Source organism: Amblyraja radiata, chromosome 7, assembly GCF_010909765.2.
Source record: "Amblyraja radiata isolate CabotCenter1 chromosome 7, sAmbRad1.1.pri, whole genome shotgun sequence".
Classification (NCBI taxonomy): Eukaryota; Metazoa; Chordata; class Chondrichthyes; order Rajiformes; family Rajidae; genus Amblyraja; species Amblyraja radiata.
The window spans coordinates 2,996,798-3,023,326 of record NC_045962.1 but is presented as its reverse complement, the minus strand read 5'-3'; the positions used below and the strand labels follow the sequence as shown (position 1 = coordinate 3,023,326).

The following is a 26,529-nucleotide window of genomic DNA, read 5'->3' as shown; positions in this document are numbered from 1 at the left end:
CTGACAGATGTCACAATCCTGGATCGAAACTCAACCCGAACAGAAGTGAATAGAAACCAACAAACATTAACTTCCCTGCTGGACAAATTGGGCTCATTCCCAGCAGGAACCAAAGCCTGTGCACAGTGAAGGTGAGTTGTCTTTAGTTTGTGGGATTCTTTTACACGAATCTGATGCACAATTGTACAGATAAACACACAATATTAGGGCGGCAGAGTTACTGCCTCACAGCGCCAGCGACCCGAGTTCGATCCCGACTAAGGACCTGCTGTCTGTGCGGAGTTTGTCCGTTCTCCCTGTGACCCCGTGAGTTTTCTCCGTTTTCTTCCCACACTCCAAAGACGTGCAGGTTTGTAGGTTAATTGGTTTCTGTACATTGTCCCCAGTGTAAAGTTTACCACTTGATCGCTGGTCAGTACGGCACGGTGGGCCGAACGGCCTGATTCCACGCTGCTTCTCTTCAGTCTATAATCTAAAGTCATAAACGTTTAACGGAATGCCATGAACAATGAACTGCATGAAATGAAAAATGAACGGGAATATTATTAATGTCATTACACCGTGTTTAACTCTGTTAGTTCCTGAATGAACTGTTGCGGTTTCACTGAAAGACAAACACTGTTCCCATCTATCCATGTTAAATCAATCTATCTAATATGTTACCATGTATCCGTGTTCTCCAGAGATGCTGCCTGACCTGCTGAGTTACTCCAGCACTTTGTGTCTTTCATTTTCTGGTAAACAAGCATCTGCAGTTCCTTGCGTTTAAAATATATATATATATTCAGTTCATTGGCGTTGCCTGAATTTGCACCGAGGTGCCGCCTGTCCGGGTCTCTTGCCAGTTCGCCGGGTCCATCCTCAGACCGAGAGAAGGACGAGACGAGGCGAGAGAAGTCCGGAGAGAGCATCGGCAGAGAGTCGCTGCCGACCCCGGCACCGAGCGCTCAATGTCCCGCCACTGCTCCGGAGCAAGCCGCCAAAACAACTGCAACGCGATGCCGTCTTAATACATGGGCACATTGGGCAGTTAGTTGCCGGGGCCCCATGCTAATCTATGTATGTTGTGACTTGCTGTCAATAAATAAATACTACACTAAACTATAAATATTTGTTATAGGAAAATGCATATTTAGCATGTGTTTTACTAAAGATAATGAACAATATTCAGATTCAATTTTAATTGTCATTGTCAGTGTACAGTACAGAGACAACGAAATGCATTTAGCATTCATGTTGATTTTGATGATGTGGACATTGGCATTGGCAAACTTTTGAATACAAACTTTTTAAAAAGGCGAGGCAAACAATTGGGCTGCAGCCACCTGACAACCAAAAATATGATGCGTATATATGTGTGATATATATGTATATAAATATATAACACACACATATGTATGTTTCTCTAGCTTCTTTCTTGTGATCTCCCAATTTTGTTGAACTTTTTTTTCTTTCATTCAACCTCTCTCTCTGAAATCCTAATATTATGAATAAATAAAAATGAACACATGCCAAGATATTTTTTCATTCTATGTTAGTGTAAAGAAATATAGTGTATACATACCTACATTGATGGAGAAGTGCGAGCATGAGACATGAAAACTGCATTGCTACCATAGTTTAGTTTTTAATTTAACATATATTTGAGGGAAATCTACGTATATTTGAGGGAAATGAGTTACCGTATTTCCCGGCAATGAAGACGCACCACTATTTGAGTTGCTAAATTTTGAAAAAATGATGGCGGGACAGAATCGAGGGTTTGGTTTAGTCCAGGGGTCCGCAGCCTTTTTTGCACAGGGGCCAGGACCCTCCAGGACTAGCTGCAGTTCCCAGGTCACCTGCAAGCCCCGGGTCTAGCTGCAGTTCCGCTGTCCGGGCCCAGCAGCCGCTCGCAGCCACCCGAGCTCTGAGTGAGTTTTTAAATGTGAATATCTCATAACTAAACATTTGTAGGTTAGCAGTATATTGCATCAATCCACTCATTTTCAAATCGTTCTACAATAAATTTCATAAACAAGGATAACACTTTTTATTTCTGTCACTTATGGTAAGATTTACATAATTTATTGTTTTATGTGTGAGATATACAGGGTGTTCAGAACAAAGACGGCAGTTCTTTGACAAGTACTCCGTAGTTCCCTATAGGAGATCTTATCAACAAGTATTCTGGACCCACTGTCAACATCTGAAATTACAGTAAAATATCATATAGAATTAACTTATAAGAACAAATCTGATTATAACTACATAACTGCAGAATGGATGATATGTCACTTAATTGCAATTGTTTTCGGGGGGGGGGGGAGAGACATGTATATTGAAGATGCATTTTTCCTCTAGTAGGTCAATTTATGCCTACTGAATATATTCTGTATTCATGCCTACTATATTCTGTTGTGCTGAAGCAAAGCAAGAATTTCATTGTCCTATCTGGGACACATGACAATAAACTTCTCTTGACTTGACTTGATTTATCTTAAATGTAGAAGAGCTTACAATACCATGCATGCCTTACGACAAGAACAAAACCAAAAATGTACAGCAGTGTAAAAATTGATACCTTTATTATTGTTTAAGAAGAAACTGCAGATGCTGGAATATCAAAGGTAGACAAAAATGCTCCAGTATTTTTGTCTACCATTGATCCGTGTACATTGTGTATATTTAACACCATTTATCATGTATTTTAAACACCATTGATCCGTGTACATTGTGTATATATATATTATTTTTAAATAATTTTATTTATTAGTAGTGTACATTACAATAATTTGCCAAAAATAACATAATACATTTCCTGTACCACTTCATATTTTAAACTTTATAAAGCAGAAAAGTAAAGAGAGTGAAATAGGATAGTAAGTGTGTGAAAGAGTGATCAAAAGAGACCCTTAGACACGAAAAATTCGAAAAAGAATTAAGAAGTAAGCCATAGAAAAAGAAAAAGAGAAAAAGAAAACAGAAGATGTATTAAAAGTAAAAAAAGAGATAAAAGGGATATACCAACATTGTGTATATTTAATAGCATTTATCGTGTATATTTAAACATTATTTAAAACCGGCTTAAACACAATTAATTCGTGTACATTGTGTATATTTAACACAATTTATCCTGTATTTTAAACATTATTTCAAACCGGATTCGGGATCTCCGCGGCTTGGAGGTCCTGAATCGGCTGCCTCCTACCGGAGACCGGGGCTTCATGATGTTATAGGCCACAGGCCGGCGCTTTTCTCCGGCGAGGAATCCCAGACTATGCGAGGGAAAGTGCACGCTGCCACCGCGACTAGAAGCTCCACACACCGCGGCTTCAGAGTGTTATAGTCCGCGGGCCAGCGATTGGAGCAATTCTTCTGGCGACCCCCGGCTCCGCGATCTGAGCTATAGGAAGAGATCGGCCTCAAGACAGAAAGTTCTAATTTGTTCTTACCTTTCGTCTTTAGTGGGGAACCTGAAGAAACACTGCTATAAAGTGCTTGAATCGTTTACATTGGCGATTCGAGCACTATAGCAGAATGGCTCGCTACGCGTGTAGATTTGGGCGCCATGACAGATGCCCATTAAAAAAAACCCTAATATCTATGATTCCCAAAATGGCGCGCCACAAATTACCCATGAGCCCAGGACCGTACTACAGCTTTTTCGTCGAGTGGTTTATCTTGCTCCTCTATAATCTTTACCTCTGATTTAGTATCACGGTCAACTCTGCAACCACACGTATCTCACTCGCTACAGAACTGGAAATCCTGGAAAGGGGAACCCATCGTACTTATCAGCAAACATTTGTGAGAAATAAAAGAGTCAAAATATTTTTCAATAAGTGTGGATTCCACTCCAGACTTCTCACACACTGAACAACTGACCGGTACATTGTCCGGTACATTCGAGGATGTGAGCCTTTAAGTTCATACCCATCTTTTCACATGGAGCAAAGAATCTAGCAGACACTGTTGTGGATTGCCTTAATGAGAACAAAATTCCACTATCAAACTGCCGTGGTCAGTTGTATGACAATGCTTCAAATATGTCTGGACACTATACTGGATTGCAAGCACAGATTCATCACCTGGATGAGTTCGCCATCTATGTCCCCTGTGCTGGACACAGCCTGAACTTGGTGGGTGTAAAAGCGGCAGAGTGTTGTCTACAGACTAACATTCTTTGACTTTGTTCAGTGTCTATATTCCCTTTTCTCTGCTTCTACACGTCGATGGAATATTCTGGCATCATCTTTAGCAACAAATGTTGTGGTCAAGCGTCTGTCTGACACGAGATGTTCGTCACATTTTGATGCTGTTCGTGCTCTGTGTGGGGGTTTGGAGAAAATTAAACATGCACTGGATTCTGTATCAGCTGATACTGAAGAGGAAGTGAACACAAGGCGAGAGGCAGGAGGATTGAGTGAGAAAATGGAGAACGTGGATACGATCTTTCTCACAATTCTTTGGAATGACATCCTTGAAAGAGTGAACAAAACAAGCAAGGTCCTGCAGTCAGAGGATGTGAACATACTTGTTGCCAAGAATCTTCTTGAGTCTCTGAAAACCCATCTTCAGGAAATTAGAGACAAATTTAGTGAATACCAATTGAAAGCCAGGAGTAGGTGTTCAGATTCAGATTATAGCGATGTGAAAAAACGGGAACGAAAACTAAATGTGTAGGTAGGGGCCCCAGTGCACTGCTTTATCCGGGGGCCTATAATGCTGTTAAGATGGCCCTGCCGCAGTGGCTGAAAGTGATCATTGTTTACTTGTACTAACCCCCCCCCCCTTATTAATAGCGAATGGTTCATAGAGTCATAGAGTGATACAGCGTGGGAACCATGGGCTCAACATGCCCACATAACATGTCCCAGCTACACTAGTCCCACTTGCCTGCGTTTGGCCCATATCCCTCCAAACATGTCCTATCCATGTACCTGTCTAAATGTTTCTTAAACGTTGGGATAGTCCCAGCCTCAACTGCCTCCTCTGGCAGCTCGTTCCACACACCCACCACCATTTGTGTGAAAAAGCTATCCCTCAGATTCCTCATGAATCCTTTCCCCTTCATTCGGAGGCCATAGCTTCTGGTTCTTTCTACAGTCCCTTGTCCAGCTCCCACTGCCTCTGTATAAAAGATTGAATAGGAGTCCTAGGGGTAACTTTGTCACACAGAGGGTGGTGGGCGTATGGAACAAGCTGCCGGAGGAGGTAGTTGAGGCAGGTACTACGTTTAAGAAACATTTAGACAGGTACATGGATGGGACAGGTTTAGAGGGCTATGGGCCAAATGCAGGCAAGTGGGACTAGTGTAGATTGACATGCTGATTGGTGTGTGCAAGCTAGACTGAGGGGCTTGTTTCCACACTGTATGACTGTGACTGGAAACATTGCCAATACATTCTCTCCACAGATGCTGCCTGACCTGTTGAGTTCCTCCAGCACTTTGTGACCTCAGACTTGGCATTGACTCCGTATACTATGATCTCTTTTCATACCTTAACCATTTTGTGATTCTCTTCAGAGCTCCTATCGAAGTTAAATTTGCTGAATTCTACATTTTCTTTTATTACAGAAAAGAATTATGGGTTTGTTTCAAGTACATCCCCGCAATCTGGACACATACATTTACGAAAATCTCCAACCTGATGAAAGGTTTTTGAACCAAGTGGCTGAGACCATTGACAAGATTTGTACGTTCTTAAAGGAACAATGTCCCTACAAAATCAGTAAAGCTGTGAAGGTGAGATGACAGAATTGTATATTGAACGGAAATAGACCATGGTACTAAGTTGTAAACAAAGAAGGTTCCAGGATCACTGGTGCAAGTCTGAGTTCTGCAATCTCAATTAAAGTCTAGAATTGCTTATAAAGTGTCTTTCTCCCTGTTGTGTGTGAATGGGTGATCGATGGTCAGCATCTCTCAACTCCTGATTTCTCCTGCCAAAGAGTTCCTTTAGAGAGAAGATGAGGAGGAATTTCTTTAGCCAGAGGGTGGTGAATCTGCGGAATCCATTGCCACAGACAGCTGTGAGACCCAATCATTGGGAATTTTTAAAGCGGAAATTGACAAGTTAATGATTCGGGTGTCAGGGTGTCAAAGGTTACAGGGAGAAGGCAGGAGAAAGGGGTTGGGAGAGAAAGATAGACGGGCCATGATTGAATGGCGGAGTAGACTCAATGGGCCAAATGGCTTAATTCTGCTCCTATGACATGAACTTATGAAGAGTTATTATCACAGCTGATTCAACCTTGGTCATGGTATTCTATCCTTGACAACTAACCCAGAGATACCCACTGCCTGGATTCATGACTGCTGGTATTGAGGCTTTTGTGAGTTCAAGACAACTCTAGTAGGCCGAGCCAACTCAAGCACAAGATAAGTTAATAACCATGTATTTAATTAGAGATACAGCGTGGAAAAGACCCTTCGGCCCACCGAGTCCACACGACCGTATTCACCATCACTAGTTCTGTGTTATTCCACTTATCATCCAATTGCTACCCTTATCATGTATCTATACACTGTGAATGGCTCGATTGTAATCATATATTGTCTTTCTGTTGACCGGGTAGCAGGCAACAAAAGCTTTTCACTGTAACTCAGTGGTGGTGGCCCATCAGTAACAATGATGGTGAGTTGTGCAGTATCAATTCTGGTGAGTTCTGACATGGCTCACGAGTCCAGGCTGCACAAAAACCTGTGCGTGAATGGGTTTAAGGTGGAGAAGCTGTTGCACTTCTTCTTCTTGCGTGTGGCGTGAACAGCCTAAAGTTGCACGACAACTTGTTCTGTTTGATCTCCTGTTTGTGCACGCCGGGTTGATTGCATTCGTTGAGACAGGGTGGACCACGTGAAGGTTGCAATCTCCCACCACAAGCTGTTGAACTGTAACAACCCCACCCTCTTGGCCGCAGAAGTCAGAGTCAAGTGGTATGAAAAATGATTACGGCTGGAAACTTCTTGTCTGCAGTGGATGGCCATGTCATCTTTAGTGCTCTGACTAGCCCTTCGCATTCCACAGTGTGTTGCTGTGTTGCCTTTCCAGTACACGTCTCGGTACACGTGACATTAGACTGAACTGAAGCTGAAACAAATTAGGGGCAATTTTACACCTGCCACATAACCTCCAAATCTGCACGCGTTTGGGATTTGGGTGAAAACCGGAGCACCCAGAGGAAACCCACACGGTCACATGGAGATTGTGCCAACTCCACACAGACAGCACCCCTGGTCAGGATCGAACCCAGGTCCCTGGCGTTGTGAGGCAGCGGCTCTTCCTGCTGCACCACTGTGCCGCCCACATTTCTGATCAAACAGAAATAGACCAACAGGCTCATTTAAATGATGGTTTATCAGTGGTTGAACCAGTTTATTCCAGTAACCCTTCATATTTCAATCAATTATTTGTCATTCTTCCAAATGACCTTGCGCAGACACTCTACTACAAGGGTAAACTCCAAATTTCAACAACATTTGAAGAATGTGGAAACAGGCCCTTCGGCCCACCGAGTCCACACCAACCAGCAATCACCCCATATACTAGCACTATTCTACACACTGGGGAAATTTACAATTTACTGAAGCAATTAACCTACAAACCTGTACATCTTTGGAATGTGGGAGGAAACTGGCGCCAAATAAATAACAAGAAAACATCTTAGATTTGCTTCTAATTGGCATACTTAGTTGTACATTGTCCCCGCCAGAGATGATAGATATTCTGCATCGCCCTTATTGAGACCCCCAGGGGGCGCCGCACATTTGGCAGCCCTGCAAATTGTTTTTTCGTCTTTTATTAATCTTTTTTTTTAGGGTGTGTTAATAGTTCGTGTAAATGTTCTCCGGTTTGTTTTATGTGGGGCCAGGGGGACGGGGAAACTTTTTTTTCAGTTTCTTACCCTGCCGGAGATGTGATTATTTTTCTGGATCGTATCTCCGGTCGCTCTGCGGCCTACCATCGATCATGGAGATGGAGGCCTTCTCGGACTGACTTTGGGCCCCACTGCAGGATGTGAACTTAACATCAGAGTCGATCTCTTGCCTGGGATCGCTCCAACCACGGGCTGCGGACTGTACCATCGTGAGCTAGCAGTCACAGGAGAGGCCAAGTCGGGAAGCTCTAACGCCGTGGAAGGTTCGACCAGCCCCGACGAGAGGTCCGATCACCGGCGCGGGGGAGCTGACATTCCCCCGATGCAGGAGCTGATCGCCACGAAGCGGTGGGCCCAAACTCCGCCGGCTACGGAGTCAAGATCGTTCCGTCAACGGAAGGCTCGAGGTTCCCGACCGTGGGAGAACAAAGAAGGGAAGAGATTTGAACTTTTTTTCACCTTCCATCACAGTGAGGAATGTGGAGGAGTAAATGTGGTGGATGTTTATGTTAAAATATATTTTGTGTGTTCTGTTGCTTTCTATTTGTATGACTGACTTGGCAAATGAAATTCCTCGTATGTTGCAAAACATACTTGGCTAATAACGTATTATTGTGATAATGATTGTGATTGATTGAATGTGCAATATCCCATAAAACATCTAGATCAGGTCGTCTCTCAATCCTGTAAGTCTGTAGCAAAGTGAAACACAGTTGTCAAGATATGATCTCACCCATTTCATCTGCTCCCACCTGGAATCATATTTCAAATGTCACGTGTAGCCTGCAATGGCTGCCTCGCCAAGAGTCTGTCTGTCCTTTCCTTCTTTGTGTCTGTTTCGTTTGTGTTAAATGGATGTTTTTTAGCTTGTTTTATATAGGGGGGGGGGGTGGAGTTGGGGGAAACTTTATCTAATCTCTTACCTCGATGGAGATGTAATTGTTTTTACTGTATCATATCTGCGCCCGCACTACGGCCAAATATCGTGGAGTTGGCGGCCTTTGTTGGAGATTGAGCGAGAGCTGCATTGCGGGAGCCTGCGGACTAACCATGACGGAGTTCGCGACCCCTGTCGGGGGATCGTCTTTGGGGCTCCAACCGTGGGCGCCTGCGTGAATTTAACATCGCGGAGCCCGCAGTCTCTGCTTAGAGACCAACATCGGGGACTACAAGCCACAGGAGTTTCATCTGTCCCGACGCAGGAGCTTTGATCACCCTTACAGGGGAGCTTCGATCGCCCCGACACGTGAGGTTCGATCGCCCCGACACGTGGGGTTCGGTCGCCCCGACACGTGGGGTTCGGTCGCCCCGACACGTGGGGTTCGGTCGCCCCGACACGTGAGGTTCGGTCGCCCCGACACGTGGGGTTCGGTCGCCCCGACACGTGGGGTTCGGTCGCCCCGACACGTGAGGTTCGGTCGCCCCGACACGTGGGGTTCGGTCGCCCCGACACGTGAGGTTCGGTCGCCCCGACACGTGGGGTTCGATCGCCCAGACACGTGGGGTTCGGTCGCCCCGACACGTGGGGTTCGATCGCCCAGACACGTGGGGTTCGGTCGCCCCGACACGTGGGGTTCGATCGCCCAGACACGTGAGGTTCGATCGCCCCGGAGCATGGGGTTCAACCTCCGGCTGCGGAAGCTGCGATTGCCCTGACGGATGGTTCGACTGCCTTGACCGCGGGAGAATAAAGAGGAAGTAGATTGGACTTTATTGCCTTCCATCACAGTGAGGAATGTGGGGAATCCACTGTGGTGGATGTTTATGCTAATTTTAATGTATTTGTGTGTCTTGTTGTTTTTTTTAGTATGGCTGTGTGGTAATTTGAATTTCACTGCACCTTAATTGGTACATGTGACAATAAACTGACCTTGAAACCTTGAATGAAGGCACAGTGATATGCGGATTACCATACAGCCATATGAAAACTCCTCACTGTGATGGAAGGCAATAAAGTGCAATCTTCTTGCTCTTTATTCTCCTGCCGTTGGGGCAGTCGAACCATCCACAGTCAGGGCGATCGAAACTCCCGCGTTGGGGCGGTCGAAACTCCTGCGGCTTGGAGTTCCCGAATTCGGTCTATGACCAGAGACCACGGGCTCCGTGATGCTAAGTCCACAAACCCCCACATTTGAAGCTCTGAGGTCGACCCCTGGCAAAGGGATCGCGCGCTCCGTGATGTTAAAGTCCCGTGGGCAACCACGGTGGAGCTTTGAAAAGTCCATCTCCAGCCTCGCCAAGAGTCTGTCTGTCCTTTCCTTCTTTGTGTCTGTTTCATTTGTGTTAAATGGATGTTTTTTAGCTTGTTTTATATAGGGGGGGGGTGGAGTTGGGGGAAACTTTATCTAATCTCTTACCTCGATGGGGATGTAATTTTTTTTACTGTATCATATCTGCGCCCGCACTGCGGCCTAATATCGTGGAGTTGGCGGCGTTTTCTGGAGATTGACCGGGAGCTCCATCGCGTGAGCCTGCGGACTTACCATGACGGAGTTCGCGATCCCTGTCGGGGGATCGTCTTTGGGGCTCCAACCGTGGGAGCCTGCGTGACTTTAACATCGCGGAGCCCGCAGTCTCTGCTTAGAGACCAACATCGGGGACTACAAGCCGCAGGAGTTTCATCTGTCCCGACGCAGGAGCTTTCATCACCCTTACAGGGGAACTTCGATCGCCCCGACACGTGGGGTTCGATCGCCCCGACACGTGGGGTTCGATCGCCCCGACACGTGGGGTTCGATCGCCCCGACACGTGGGGTTCGATCGCCCCGACACGTGGCGTTCGATCGCCCCGACACGTGGGGTTCGATCGCCCCGACACGTGGGGTTCGGTCGCCCCGACTCATGGGGTTCAACCGCCGGCTGCGGGAGCTGCGATTGCCCTGACGGATGGTTCGACTGCCTTGACCGCGGGAGAATAAAGAGGAAGTAGATTGGACTTTATTGCCTTCCATCACAATGAGGAATGTGGGGAATCCACTGTGGTGGATGTTTATGCTAATTTTAATGTATTTGTGTGTCTTGTTGTTTTTTTTAGTATGGCTGTGTGGTAATTTGAATTTCACTGCACCTTAATTGGTACATGTGACAATAAACTGACCTTGAAACCTTGAATGAAGGCACAGTGATATGCGGATTACCATACAGCCATATGAAAACTCCTCACTGTGATGGAAGGCAATAAAGTGCAATCTTCTTGCTCTTTATTCTCCTGCCGTTGGGGCAGTCGAACCATCCACAGTCAGGGCGATCGAAACTCCCGCGTTGGGGCGGTCGAAACTCCTGCGGCTTGGAGTTCCCGAATTCGGTCTATGACCAGAGACCACGGGCTCCGTGATGCTAAGTCCACAAACACCCACATTTGAAGCTCTGAGGTCGACCCCTGGCAAAGGGATCGCTCGCTCAGCGATGTTAAAGTCCCGTGGGCGACCACGGTGGAGCTTTGAAAAGTCCATCTCCAGCAGAGGCCGTCAACTCCTCAATGTTAGGCCGCGGTGCGGACGGAGGTACGATACGGAAAAAAATCGCATCTCCGTCGAGGTAAGAGACTAGAAAAAGTTTGCCCCAATCTCCCCCCCACATAAAACAAGTTAAAGAAGACTAAAAACATCCATCTAACACATACTATTGCAACACAAAGAAGGAAAGGACAGATAGACTGTTGGCGAGGCAGCAATTGCTGGCGCCACCCGATGGTGTCTGACCCAAACTGATAAAAAGTGAGTTGCGATGTAGTGATTTTGGCCTAATTGGAGTACAAGTGCATTTTACAAATGGAATTAGGGCTGGCACGGTGGTGCAGTGGTAGAGTTGCTGCCTTACAGTGCCAGAGACCCAGGTTTGATCCTGACTGCGGGTGCTGCCTGTACGCAGTTTGTATGTTCTCCCCTTGACCACGTGGGTTTTCTCCGGGTGCTCTGGTTTCCTCCCATACTCCAAAGACATGGATAGCACGGACTCAGTGGGCCAAAGGGCCTGTTTAGGTGCTGTATCTCTAAACTAAAAAAAATGAAAAATCATTTAATTAAAAGGTTGCATTGTTGTTTTATCTCTTTTAGGGTGGATCCCTTGGAAAAGGAACAGCTGTAAAAAATGGCGCTGATGCAGATTTGGTTGTCTTTCTCAACAACTTCAAGAGATTTGAAGACCAAACGGGAAACCGGACTGAAATTTTGAGAGTCATTTCTGATCTGTTGTTGAAATATGAGAAAAACATTGGACATCAGATCAAAATGACACCGCCCAAAATAAATCACAGTTCTTCTCCTCCTCGCTCCCTCAACTTCCAGTTTAAATCCACAAGATCGTCTGATTTTGTTGAGGTCGATGTTCTCCCTGCATTTGATGCCTTAGGTATGAGGCTTTGAACGCATTGAAAATAACCGGTTTAATGGAAAATATGGGATGTTTTACTTATCATACCTGCAATGTTCGCATCCAAGGCATTAATGTATATTACAACCAGCAATAGTCCCAGCACTGATGGTCCCAGCACATTGATCAAAGATTTGAAATCAGGAAAAAAAACATTCTTCCACCGAAGGCATTCCACTGGTCACAGATTTAGGAATCAGTACAACATCTTTCCACCACTACTCTGTTCCTCCCACCACCAAGTCAATTTGGATCCATTTGGCTGGCATATCTTGGATCCCATCAATCTTAAACTTCTGCACTAGCCTGCTATGCGGGACCTTGTCAAATACATTACTGAAGTCCATATGGACAACATCTATTGCCCTACCTTCATAAATCCTTAGTCACCCACTCAAAAAATCTCAGACAAATTAGTAAAGGTCGAGAACCTTCTTCAGACTGTGTGAAAATGGGTCTCAACCCATAACGTTACCCATTGCTTTTCTCCAGAGATGCTGCCTGAACTTGTGAGTTACTGCAGGATTTTTTGTCTATCTTCGGTGTAAACCAGCATCTACAGCTCCTTCCTACCCCATATCTCAGATCAGCTTCTGCCTTTCCAAATGAACATAAATCATATCCTCTAGAACTCTCTCCAATAATTTCAAAGGAACATTGTAAAGTTCCACCCTGCTAAACTTAAAAGTCTTATCCGACTTGTGAAGTATTGGTATACTGAGGTATATTTGGAGACTGTTGGAGGCTGAAATTGTTGTGTGAAGATGCGAATGCAGTTGTCTTAAGTTGAAGTGTTATTGGAAGGGCAAGTACATCAGGGGTAGAGACATTATTGGTGCACTATCCTGCAGTGATGTGCTGCATTATCCTCACTAGATCTTGGCCTGCATTGTGCCAATGGCCTTTTTTTGGGGCAAATGTAGTCTCCATTCAAGGTCAGCCAAAAGCCTAGTCCTGCATCTAGAACATTATCTTGCTGACGTTGTCTGACCTGTGGATCTCCATGTGGTGTCATCTTTGTTTGCCATCTTTGATGCTGTCCAACATGTTGGAAAAAAAGTTAATCGGAGGTGTCGCGATTGCTTGAATTTTGCCGAAACTCTGAAGAAATGACATAGGTGGACGCTGCTTAAGTTTCGTAACGCTAACATAATGTTCTGTCAATGGCAAACAACTTGTTATGTTTACTATGACATACATTGTCGGTATTTAAGCAATAAAATGTTACTTTTTTGTCCTGAAGGTCAAGTAACATGGACTCATGCTCAAGTCTATGAAGCTCTCATTGCTACCGGAGAATGTGGTGGAGAATTCTCAGCATGCTTCACCGAACTTCAGAGGGACTTTGTAAAGACCCGTCCCACTAAACTTAAAAGCCTTATCCGACTTGTGAAGTATTGGTATACTGAGGTAATTCAGAGACTGGTGCTGAAATTGTTCTACAAAGAGGTGTATGCAGTTATTTAAGTTGAATGAATGAAAGAATGAATGAATGAATAGTACTTCATTATCACATGTGACATGCCACAGTGAAATGTGTAGGAAGGAACTGCAGATGCTGGTTTAAAGCGAAGATAGACACAAAATGCTGGAGTAACTTAGTGGGACAGGCAGCATCTCTGGAGAGGAATGGGTGACATTTCGGACCGAGACTGACGAAGGGTCTCGACCCGAAATGTTACCCATTCCTTCTCAGATGCTGCCCATCCCACTGAGTTACTCCAGCTTTTTGTGTCTATCTTGGCACAGTGACATTCTTTGTTTTGCATACCATAAACAAAGTATGCACAGAGTCGCCACGTATATGGTGCTGACAAAGTTACAAAGTGTTGTTTGTAGTCCCAATGGTCCCTCTGCATTATCGGTGGCCCCCACACCGGGCCCCTCTTTGTTCTCTCGGAAGCACGTCAATGACCAACCGTCAGCACACACTGTGGACCCTCCGATGTTTCAAGTTGGGATCCTTCTTCAGTAGAGACTAATGTTGGTCCCATCTTCATCCCCCCCTCCACTGGGTCCCCACTTAGTTCTCATGTCGGGTACCCCTTTGTTCTCGGCAACTTAAATAGCTTTGGAAGAGCAAGTGCACATCAAATCACATTGTTGGGCAACGTTTGGTCAATCAAGCACATGTCAGGTACCAGTAAATTAGTCTTGTTAGACCCATACTCTGCTGTTCCCTATAGACCTCTCAAGTGCCCATCCAGCCCCCATCATGCTCAGAAGGTACACAAAATTGCTGGGGAAACTCAGCGGGTGCAGCAGCATCTATGGAGCGAAGGAAATAGGCGACGTTTCGGGCCGAAACCCTTCTTCAGACTGATGGGGGGTGGGGAAAGAAAGAAGGAAAAAGGGAGGAGGAGGAGGGGCCCGAGGGCGGGCGGATGGGAGGGGACAGCTAGAGGGTTAAGGAAGGGGAGGAGACAGCACGGGCTAGCCAAATTGGGAGAATTCAATGTTAATGCCATAAGGACGCAAGGACCCCAGACGGAATATGAGGTGCTGTTCCTCCAATTTCCGCTGTTGCTCACTCTGGCAATGGAGGAGACCCAGGACAGAGAGGTCGGATTGGGAATGGGAGGGGGAGTTGAAGTGCCCATCATGCTCACACTGTTTATCTGTGTCTATCTCCACCTATCACTTGCCAGGCTTTGTCCCCTGTACTCTAATCAGTCTGAAGATGAGTCCCAACCCAAAACGTTACCGATCCATGACCTCCAGACATGCTGCCTGACCCGTGGAGTTACTCCAGCACTTTTTGTCTTTATTGGGGTAAACTTGGACTGTTGGGAGCATGCTGTGAAGCATCCCAATAACATGCTTTCTACGGTGCATCTGTTCCTAGGCACACAGGGAACTGCAGATGCTGGTTTAATCAAAAGATACAAAGTGTTGGAGTAGATTCCTATCCACATTCTCCAGAGAAGCTGCCTGACCTGCTGAGTTACTGCAGCATTTTGAGTGGGGTTTTTTGTGGTAAATTAGCATTTAAAGTTCCTTGTGTCTTCCTTTAGTAGAAGCGGATTAATTCTGTGTCAGCTCCCCTACAAGCAGTGAGTTCCAGAATGGAGCAAATCTTTGTACAGAGGTTTTTCCTTGCAATCTCTTGCACATTTGGGTTAAATTTGACATCCCTGTCTCTGATCCTGGAACGAATCAGTATCCGCGCTGTATCTCTAAACTAAACTAAACAACGCAATCAAGACCTTAATAATTCATTGTATAACATATTCTCATCCCTTCGCTAATATTTTTGTTAATTATGTTAAATTATGATAATTATGTCAAAGTTGAGTTTCTACCAGAGGAAACAGACAGTGAATGGTTCTTTAATTTGGCGATTATGTTCTTTAATGTGTGGTATTACTGAAGTGTAGTTTAGAGATACAGCGTGGAAACAGGCCCTTCGGCCCACCGAGTCTGTGCTGACCAGCGATCACCCGTACACTAGATCTACCCGACACACTGGGGACAATTTACAGATTCCAAATGTCCTATATGTGGGAGGAATCCGGAGCATCCGGAGAAAACCCACGGTGTCACAGGGAGAATGAGCAAACTCCGTACAGACAGCATCCATAGTCAGGATGAAACCCGGGTCTCTGGCGTTGTAAGGCAGCAACTCTACCGCTGCAGCACTTTGCTGTCTCTGAAGTAACCGCCCAAACAGGGACTCGAACCCTGGACCCTCAGATTAAAAGTCTGGTGCTCTACCGACTGAGCTATCCGGGCCCTGAAGTTATTCAAACAAGAAAGAGACAGTCCAAGGGTGGAAGGTTCAAATGTTGATTTATTTTTAATCTAACAGAAAGTCCGTCGCCCCTGTAAATGCCGACTGAGACCCGGAGAGTATTTACCACCGAAGTATGCTCTCGAGCTGCTGATCATCTATGCATGGGAGAGCGCTGAGAAGGGAGAAAATTTCAGCACCGCGGAAGGATTTCACACCGTTCTGGAACTGATTGTCCAGTACGAAGACCTTTGGATATTTTGGACCACAAACTACAACTTTGACTCTTCCTGCATTGCCATATTTCTGAAAAACAAACTTAAAGAACCAAAGTAAGTTACTTTCAAACCATATTTGCCTTTTCTGGAATATTCTAGAATCAACACAGCACAGTGAAAGGTTATTTGAAATTGGAAGGAACTGCAGAGGCTGGTTTATCCCAAAGATAGAAACCAGAGCGCCCGGAGAAAAGTCACACAGGTCACGGGGAGTACGTACAAACTCCATACACACAGTACCCGTAGTGGGGATCAAACCGGGGTCTCTGGCGCTGTAAGGCAGCAACTCTACCACTACGCCATCAATATTTAGTCTAGGGTACAGAAGGTCAGGAGGCAACAAGGAATCGATGTAAGGATAAGCAGCCATAAAGGTTTGCGCAAGGGATAATTCCCAGAGGATTTTGTGGTGTACAGATCGAGCTAATAAAATTGGTTTGGGCTGCTGATGTTTATGTGTTTGAACCCTTAGACCAATGATCCTTGACCCCGCAGACCCAACAGGTAACGTTGCTGCAGCAGCGAGATGGGATCTAGTGGCAGAAGCGGCCAAGTACTGTTTGCAGCAGAACTGTGTGAAAGATGTCAACTTCTGGGACGTTAAGGTAAAATATCACAGGAAACATGTATTGGCATTGGTATTGGTTTATTATTGCCACATGTATCGAGGTAATGGTGAAAAGCTTTTGTTTGCATGCTATCCAAATTAAATCAGACAACACCATCCATGGGTTTTATTTTGCACATTGGCCTTCATCAGACAGAGTATTGAATTTCGAAGTTGGGAGGTCATGTTGCAGTTGTAAAAGACTTTGGTGAGGCCGCATTTCGAGTATTGGGTACAGTTTTGGCCACCATGTTATGGGAAAGATGTTGTCAGGCTGAAAAGAATGCAGAGAAGATTTATGAAGATGTTGCCAGGACTAGAGGGTGTGAGCTATAGGGAGAGGTTGAGTAGCCTGGGACTATATTCCATGGAGTGCAGGAGGATGAGGGTGATCTTATAGAGGTGTACAAAATCATGAGAGGAATAGATCGGGTAGATGTACAGAGTCTCTTGCCCATAGTATGGGAATCTAGAACCAGTAGACACAGGTGTAAAGTGAAGGGGGATGATGTAATGGGAACCTGAGGAGTTATGTTTGGAACAAAACATTTAGACAGGTACATAGATAGGACAGGTTTAGAGGGATATGGGCCAAATGCAGGCAGGGGGGGGGGGGGGTACTAGTGTAGATGGTCCATGTTGGCCAGTGTGGGCAAGTTGGGCCGAAGGGCCAACTTTCCATGCCGTAAGACTCTATGAATCTGTGATTACAATTAAACCATGCACAAGTGCAACAGGTAGAGCAAAGAACAAAATACTAAAGGGCAGAATACTGTAGCATTACAGTTCCAGAGGCAACGGTCAATGTCTGCAACGAGGTAGGCTGGAAGATTGGGACTGCACCATGGCTTATGGGAGGAATGTTCAGGATTCTGACAACTGAGGAGAGGAAGCTGTTTCTGAGTATGGTGGTACATGCTTCCAATATTTTTGGATCTTCTGCCCGATGAGAACAGGGAGAAGTGGGAATGACTGGGGTGAGAAAGGTCCTTGACCCTGTTAGCTGCCCACCCGATAAAGCATGAAATTACATGCAGGGGGAGTAATCAAATACTTGCCCCACCCCATCCCGGTCATTCCATCTTCTCCCCGCTCCCGCAGAAGGTACAGAAAGTTGAAAGAGCGCACCACCAGACTCAGGAACAGCTTCTTCCCCTGTCAAGTCTTTTAATGTTTTTGCAGTTTCCCCGCTTGAAAGGGATTTGATTTATCTACCCCGAAATGATGAACTGGATTCACTCAGACCAAACACTTCTTTTCCACCTTTTATTTTCTCCTTCTTTTATTTTGGCAGATTAGTTTTTATCAGTTTTGGTCTTTATCAGTTTTGGTCTTTAACAGTTTTGGTCTTTATCAGTTTTGGTCTTTAACAGTTTTGGTCTTTAACAGGTGAAAAACCGGCTGCCAATCGGGTCTGTAGAAAATCAGTCCTGCTTGCCTTTTCTGGCTCTCGCGGCAGTCTTTTCGGACAGTCTTTTTGATTTACTGTTCAAGTTCTCTGCTCGCAAGTTTCTTGTCTCTCCTCACTGGCTTCTGGTGCTGTGTGCCCTTTTGACCCCCAGGCAGAACTCGGCAGGCTGGGGTTCCGCCCACTTTAATCACTCTCTCGTGATTTCAATTGTAGCATTCTTCTGCACCTGTTCTTTAATTTCAGTTTGACTTGACACCTCCCACTCGATCTTCCAATGGAACCACTTGGGAGTTCGACGCTTTAAAGTCAAACTTTGAAGTCTAGGTTTGATGGGGTCTTTATAGGCTACCAGTCGATCTGTTGTGGTGCTTGGGAAAGTTGTGCCCCATTGCGCAGCACAAAAAAATGTATTTTAGAGCATTTTCTTGTTTTCTTATTTTAATGACTCCTGTCAAAGAGATGGCCTCCCACTTTGGATTGTTTAGGGCTTTGTTCTTGCCAAGAAACCTCTTCGCTGCTCTCCAAATCCATGCGACTGTCTTGATTAGTCGAGTTAGAATGCTGTACCGCTTGACATCAACAAGGTTCTGAATAGCTGACCCTGCAGGTGGTCTCTTTGGGCTTGTTGGTTCTGGTTCTTGGTTCTCTACTTTGGCCCTTGATAGTGCTGCAACAAAAGCTTTCTTCTGTAACTTGTTGATGTTCTCTCTGGCAGTGGCAGCCAGTTCTTTAGCTGATTTTATTGGCCACTCACTCACAGGCAATACCAGGAACTTCGGTCCATTTTGCCACTCCGAATACTGATCAAGGTCTTGAGGGCTGGCACCTCTGGTGATTACATCAGCGATGTTTTGTGGGCCAGGAATCCACCGCCAGTCCTGAATGTTGGTGCTTGTTTGAATCTCTCCAATCCGATTGGCGAAGAATGTCTGAAATCCGTAGCTTTCTCGCTGTATTGCACCAAGGATTGTTTGGCTATCCACAAGATGATACCACTTCGCCACTTGAATTTGACTGTGTAGCTCAAAATACTTCTTTAAGCATGAGGCGAACACTGCTCCGCACATCTCTGCTTTAACAGCGTCTCCTCTGTGGTCCAAGGGAGTTAACTTGGCCTTGGATTCCACAAGTCTGACAATTGGGCCATGGTCTGAATCCCATCTCAGGTACATCACTGCCCCGTAGGTGTGCTCACTTCCGTCAGAAAAGGTGATTCCCAAGGGTTCAGTTGCGGAGCAAGAGGGAGTCAGTGCCCTGACAAACTTGACTTTTCCAAGTTGTGCGTACTCTTCAAAGAGCTTAATTGCATCCTCCCTGAGTCCATCTGAGAGTGCCATGTCCCATGTGTCTCTGACCGAACAGCTTCCCTCTTTTGCTTCTTGGAAAGCTCTGCGTACTAGAATCGCTCCCTTTTGCTTAACAGGAGCCACTATGCCGATGGGGTCATATAGCCCTGCTACCTGGCTGAGAAGCTCTCTTCTTGTTAGGGGATTTGGCGTCTGAGTTTTGATTTGCTCTTGTAGAAGGCTTTGACCAAGCCGCATCTTTTTCTTTCTCTTGGAGAAATTGATTCCCACCATAACGTGGAGCATGTCCTCTTCAACAATGTAGCCCAGACCAAGTGCCTTGTTATCATCACCATGCATTTGGTTTGGTAGGATCATGCTTTTTGTTTTGCTTTTCTTTAAAGCATTATTGTCCTCCTTCCTCCCACTTTGGCCAGACAGAACCCAAGGCTTGAGCTCAAACCCACCAGCTTTTAGGATTCGTTCCACATTTGCTGTGATGATTCTCAACTGGTCAAGGCTGTTGTGAGATGTGAGGATGTCGTCAACATAGCTGTCTTTCTGGAGTACTTGCTGCTCATCCTTGAGGTGGGTAAAAGAAGGAAGATTAGCAGTCTCACGCATTGCCAACTGTGCAATGCACCCCGCAGGTTTGTCTCCGATGTTCACTCTTGTGATAGCATACTCTCCCAGATCCTCGTCCTCGGAATCTCGCCAGAGGAATCTGTGTAAGTGTACTTCACGGTCCTCCAACCAGACTGAGTTATACATCTTCTTTATGTCTCCCAGAGCAGCATAGATTCCGCCTCTGAATCTGAGGAGGACGGCGCGAATTTGGTTGAGGACGTCTGGACCTTTCATCAGCAAATCATTTAAGCTGACACCATTGCACTTTTGGCTGCTGTTCCACACTAGTCTCACTGGGGTTGTGACAGAGTGGGGGTTTGGAGCAATAAGGTGACTCACATACCACACTGGTCCCTTCCAGTTTGCAATCATGTCTTCGGACAATTTGATTGCAGCCTTTCGGTCCACCATGTCGTGCACCTGAGCTGTGTAGGCACTTTTCCATTCAGGTTCTCTGGATAGCTGCCTCTCCGTCCTGAGAAATGTGGCTTCCACTGTCCTTTTATTATTTGGTAGAGAAGCTGGGTCTTCCAACCAAGGATAGCTAGCATGCCAATGTGGGTCTTTACTGTGACGGTCTCCTGTTACGTAGGTGAGGCCTTCCCTTACCACTTCGAGCTCTCTCTCTTCAGCAAGAGTCATTTCTTTTCCGCCTGGCTGGCAGTTTCCACAGCGGCAACCCCCGCACTTTGGCTCGCATGCTGCTCCAATGCTATCCCACTTCCACCAATCCAAGAAGTCCCGATTGGCGGTTGATGTGCGTGACTTCTGAACTTTGACGGCGACCTGGCCGTTTGGTGAAAGTTCCTCAGGGACTGGGGCAGTGAGCTCCTCATACTTTAAAGCAGCTGCTCTCATTGATCTTGCGAAGTGTGTTTTGGACATGTGGGCTGACATGGTAAGCTTCTCAAACAGCTCAGGATGACAACCTCCAACAGTCTTTCCCAGTGGTCCATCCCACAGAATGAGATCTCCAACAGTTCTAATCCTCTGAGGCGCTAGCTGACCTTCTCTATGGCTTATGAGCAAATGTATCTCTTTTGGTCTCACAAGTTCCTCAAGTGGGACGTCTGGAAAGAACTTTTGCAGCTGCTGTGGTGTCACATGTTTGTGAACATCTGCGATGCTGTCCAACCCATAACAAACTAACTGGTGCGACTTGAGTGTGCCCTTGGGAGTCTTCACTCGGATCTTTAGAAGGTAGCGCATTGTCTCTACGTGGACCTTCATCCCCCCAACTCCATGGACGATAAGCGTGATGTCTTCACTCCTAAGGTTCAGTCTACTCGCAGCCTTGTGAGTTATGTAGTTGGTATCTGAAGCCAAGTCAATTAATGTCCCAACCTTTTGTCCAGCATTTGCTATGACCTCCAAAAGCATCATAATCACTGGATGCTCTTGCAGTCCACCTTCCTTTAGGAGGCTTGGCTGATGCTTTGCAGTGTTGAAGGCTCTTGATGCAGTGTTGGAGAACACATCTCGGCATTGTTTTGCCAACTCTGGTGGAAGTTTGCTGAAAAACTCCTCTTGGTCCACTGTATATTTCTTCTTGCTTTTATCTTCCTCTGGACCAAATTTACTCCTTCTCTGATCCACACTGCTTTTCCTCATCTCATAATTGGGGCACAGATAAAAATGATGCTCAGGAGTTTGTTCATCCTTGCAGATTTGATTTTTACACAGATATGCAGGTTTGCAGTATGAACCATCATCATGAACTTCAAGACACTTTTTGCATGCTCCCAACTTCTTTACTGCAGCTCTTTTCTCTGTCAGCTTTAGCCCTCGAAACTGCTTGCAGAAGTACAGCTTCCTTTTATGCTTTATGTCACCACAGACTACACAACTTGTGTGGTCATTTTCTGACTTGGTAGACTAGGTTCTGGCATGTCTTGGTTCAGTCCGATGTTTCCTTTCTACTCGGCTCCTCGTCCCTCAGTTGCTCGAGCTGTTCGTATATGCTCTCCTGCTCTTTGAGAAATGACAAGAGACTGTCAAACCGTTTCTCTGGTGCCACACCATTCCTCTTGTCAGCTACATAAACCAGCCATTCCTTCTTAAGGGTTTCTGGAAGCTTGGTTTCAATTGATTTTGTCATCAGTGGATTTTTAATAGCGCCTGTGTCTCCGAGATCGCTCAAGTCATTAAGCGCCTTTTCCACAGCTTGAATTAATTCCACTATTTTACGTGGCTGATGTCCTTTGACAGGTGGGATTCCCTGAAGCTCCTCCACTATCTCAATAGCAATAGCTGTTTGATTTCCAAACCGGTTCTCTAGGACACGAAAGATATCATCTGCAGTGTTATAACTTGTGAGGCGGAGGTCTCTTGTAATTTTGTCCTCCAGACTGTCCAGCAATTGAACCTTCTTCACCTCATTTGATCCAGTGGGTTCACCTTGCTTTTGCAGTGCTTCCCAATCCTTCCTCCATCTATAAAAGTCACGCTTGTTTCCAGTAAACTTAGGAAGGGCTGTGGGCCTCAGTCTGATGGCTGGTGAAGGATAATTGAAAGCTTTCGCCGCTTGTGCTAATCCTTCAGCGTCCTTCTTTATTCTTGCCTGTATGAAGTCAGCCTTCCTGGAAACCAGCTTGGGGACGAGAAGCTCGAGTGTTCTTAGGTGTTTCTGGAAGCTCTCTTGCTCATCCAGAGGGACCCAACGTTTCCACCGACTGTACGTCTCCTTTGCAGTCTGTACCAGTTTCTGCAGGTGGTTAAGCATGAATTCGTATGCTTCTTGGTTGCTATTTGATGGTGCGGTGGCAGCAGCAAGTTCACATGCACCATCTGCTGTCTGTAGTGAGGTGGATAACTCAACATTTCCAAAGTTTGCCCATAGAGTGTCCTGGATGAGCCCTTTGACCTCTTTTAGTTTCGACTTACACTCCTTTGCAGTCTTTGCCAGGTCGGCATTTTGCTGTTCAGTTAACACAGTTTCTTCATCTGCGTCCAGCTCCGCCTCCAGCTCTGCAATGAGTCCAGCCTCCACATCGTCATTGGCTTCCATGACTTTTTCGGCCTCCTGCATGAGTTTGTTGAAATTGTTCCTGAGCTCCTCTTCAGACATTTCTTCATGGTTCCTAATGATGCTGTTAACAAGGCGAGAGAATGCCCGTTTTGCTGTTGTCCTCTTCAGCTTGAGCTGCTCAGCTGACTTTCCAGCAACTTCATCAGCCATGTTTTATCTTGACTTAACTGTCTCTTTTCCAGGTTTCCAGATCTATTGGCCCCGCCCGGTTTTTCACTGTTAAGTCTTCTACTGTTTCCAGATCTCCTGGTCACAGCGGTTTTTCACTGTCAAGTCTTTTAATGTTTTTGCAGTTTCCCCGCTTGAAAGGGATTTGATTTATCTACCCCGAAATGATGAACTGGATTCACTCAGACCAAACACTTCTTTTCCACCTTTTATTTTCTCCTTCTTTTATTTTGGCAGATTAGCTTTTATCAGTTTTGGTCTTTAACAGTTTTGGTCTTTATCAGTTTTGGTCTTTAACAGTTTTGGTCTTTAACAGGTGAAAAACCGGCTGCCAATCGGGTCTGTAGAAAATCAGTCCTGCTTGCCTTTTCTGGCTCTCGCGGCAGTCTTTTCGGACAGTCTTTTTGATTTACTGTTCAAGTTCTCTGCTCGCAATTTCTTGTCTCTCCTTCACTGGCTTCTGGTGCTCTGTGCCCTTTTGACCCCCAGGCAGAACTCAGCAGGCTGGGGTTCCGCCCACTTTAATCACTCTCTCGTGATTTCAATTGTAGCATTCTTCTGCACCTGTTCTTTAATTTCAGTTTGACTTGACATCCCCTCTTTTATCAGGCTTGTGAACAGTCATTCCATTAGCTAGAATACTCTCCCCACCTCCACCCCACTGTAGACCGTGTCTATGGACTTTGCCAGAGGAGGAGTTGAGGCAGGTACGATCACAACATTTAAAAGACACTAGACCAAGTGCAGACACGTTGGGTCTGTTCCCCCAACGTGCGGAGACATTTGGAGAATTGCATGGAAAGGTTTAGAGGGATATGGGCCAAACGCAGGCTGGTGGGACTAGCGTAAATGGGGCATTTTGGTCGGCATGGACAAGTTGGGCTGAAGGGCCTATTTCCATGCTGGTATGACTCTATGACTATATTCAATGGTCTGGACTTTTAATGAATGGTGAATTGAGGCCACATGCATGACCATCGCTCCCTGATCTATCCAGGCGGAAATGTGGTGTTTAAGTTGGCTACTATTGTGTACATCTACCCAATCTATTCTTCTCATGATTTTGTGCACGTCTATAAGATCTCCCCTCATCCTCCTGCGCTCCAAAGAATAAATCTTGTGTTGCAAGTGCACCCGATGATGCCCAAAACAATGGGTGTCCACCATCTCACTCACTTGTTCTGTGTCTTGTACAAAATGAAAAGTAACTACATTTCATTCATTGCCATTTTTGCTTGTGTTCCACAGCCAGGGAAGACATTTGAAATCACTGTGATCGGCCTGGATGGTAATTCATTACGACTAACGGCCAACATTTATTTCAAGGTCTCTGCTCTCAAACGCGACATTCAGCAAAATTGGACCATTCCAGTCTCCCAGCAACGCCTGGTATTCAGTGGCACCATTTTGGATGATGGCAACACATTGTTGGATGCCATGATCTTCTTTGATGCAACGATCCAGCTACTCGTCACCATAGGTATATTTGTCAATCACAATGGGAGTAATCTGTCAATTCAGGTTTCCCCAAACGACAAGGTTTCCAGTTTAAAAACTAACGAACCTCTGAAGACCCTCCAACCAAGTCAGTACTACTTGACCTTTCAATCTCGCCAACTTGAAGATGAACGTACACTGGATTATTATGACATTAAGCAACAATCTACCATCTATGTCAACCTGCGACTGCGTGGTGGCAGCGAACTACAATGTTTTAATGCAATGAATCATAGTTAAACAGTGTGAAAATCAATAGCAATGCGAAATCTTTAAATTAAGTTATCATTGAGAGTAATTATCTGGGTTGAATCGGAATTAACTATCACTGGCAACAGACAAGCACTGGACACTGTTTTTGACAGGCAGGTTCTGTATTATGTTCTTTGTACTGGACCATTTTCCCACCACCTGTTCATCCAGGAGATCTTATGTGACCAATATCCGCAAATGGAACTGGGGCAATAGACAATAGACAATAGGTGCAGGAGTAGGCCATACGACCCTTCGAGGCAACACCGCCATTCAATGTGATCATGGATGATCATCCCCAATCACTACCCCGTTCCTGCCTTCTCCCCATATCTCCTGACTTCGCTATTTTTAAGAGCCCTATCTAGCTCTCTCTTGAAAGTATCCAGAGAACCGGCCCCCACCGTGTTTGACTTGTATTAACCATCTGTTGTTGAATGAGATTAACATAAATACAAAGTATATTATGACTAATGAAATCATTAATACCCATGTAGTAGATGATAGTTGGTGGAAAACATATAACCAAGGACGAAGTATATTTTCGTACTGTTGTATCTAACACAAAATAAAGTTGTTTACTGCACAGTATAACTGTCGGCTAATTCTGCTGTATAGTCAGAGAACTGGTGAGCAGTTAACAGCCGCCATCTCTCCATAATATTATGCAATAAAGTCTCTTGAAGCAAACCTCTGTTTGAAGCAAAGTCTCTGTTTTACCTTTAATTCCCGTCGAAGTTAATTTCTTCTACACAAACTATTTGATAATTAATGCTGATTTTTCAGTGGACTGCGTTCTAAGGATCATAAAGGAATTCACTTGATTGGGCTAAATTATTTTTCTGGATACGTTGAAAATCCTCATGAATACAATATAGAAGGTGGCAGTAACAAGGAACTGCAGATGCCCATTTACCAATGAAAGACACCAAATGCTGGTGTAAAACCCCTGTCTCATGGTGCGAGTTGACACACGAGGTACCCCGAGTTAAAACTCGTGGTAATAACGTACGATTAGCGTAGCTGTAAAGTCGGAACTCGTGGACGCAACTTAGCGACTCGTGGCGCTAATGGCAGGTACCCGTGAAACTTGTCAACTCTTGAAAAAAATCAAACATGTTTAAAGTTTTCCATGAGTCAAATTTACTCTTGTGGTTAAGAATTGAAACATTTTAACTCGTTGTAAGAACGTAGTGGCCCGTGCGTTTACCTTAGTGTATCGTGACTCTACCGTGGGAACTCTTTAACTCAGCGGGCAGGCAGCATTAGCGTTCATAGAGCGGGATCTTTTGAAGAATATCTGGGTGCGAGGATTGACCGGATCGGAAGATTTAGCGAGAGCACAGAGCAATTAGCCATCTGGTTAGACATGACCAGGCTTAAACCTAATGAGAAAGCTAAGCTTGCTAAAGAA

General features: G+C 45.4%; 1 protein-coding gene and 1 non-coding gene across 2 annotated transcripts; one reads left to right on the top strand and one right to left on the bottom strand.

The window, feature by feature from the left end:
* LOC116974944 (2'-5'-oligoadenylate synthase 1-like) lies at window positions 1-25,479 on the top strand. The gene is made up of 9 exons (XM_033023562.1): window positions 1-131; window positions 5,561-5,728; window positions 11,916-12,210; window positions 13,475-13,641; window positions 16,040-16,293; window positions 16,712-16,844; window positions 24,615-25,089; window positions 25,387-25,393; window positions 25,428-25,479. The coding sequence occupies exons 2-9, from the start codon at window positions 5,570-5,572 to the stop codon at window positions 25,453-25,455; spliced, it is 1,518 nt and encodes a 505-aa protein (XP_032879453.1). The 5' UTR covers window positions 1-131; window positions 5,561-5,569; the 3' UTR covers window positions 25,456-25,479.
* On the bottom strand, window positions 15,891-15,963 carry trnak-uuu. Its single transcript has one exon. It is a non-coding gene; the product is annotated as a tRNA-Lys (tRNA).
* Window positions 25,480-26,529: the final 1,050 nt, after the last annotated feature.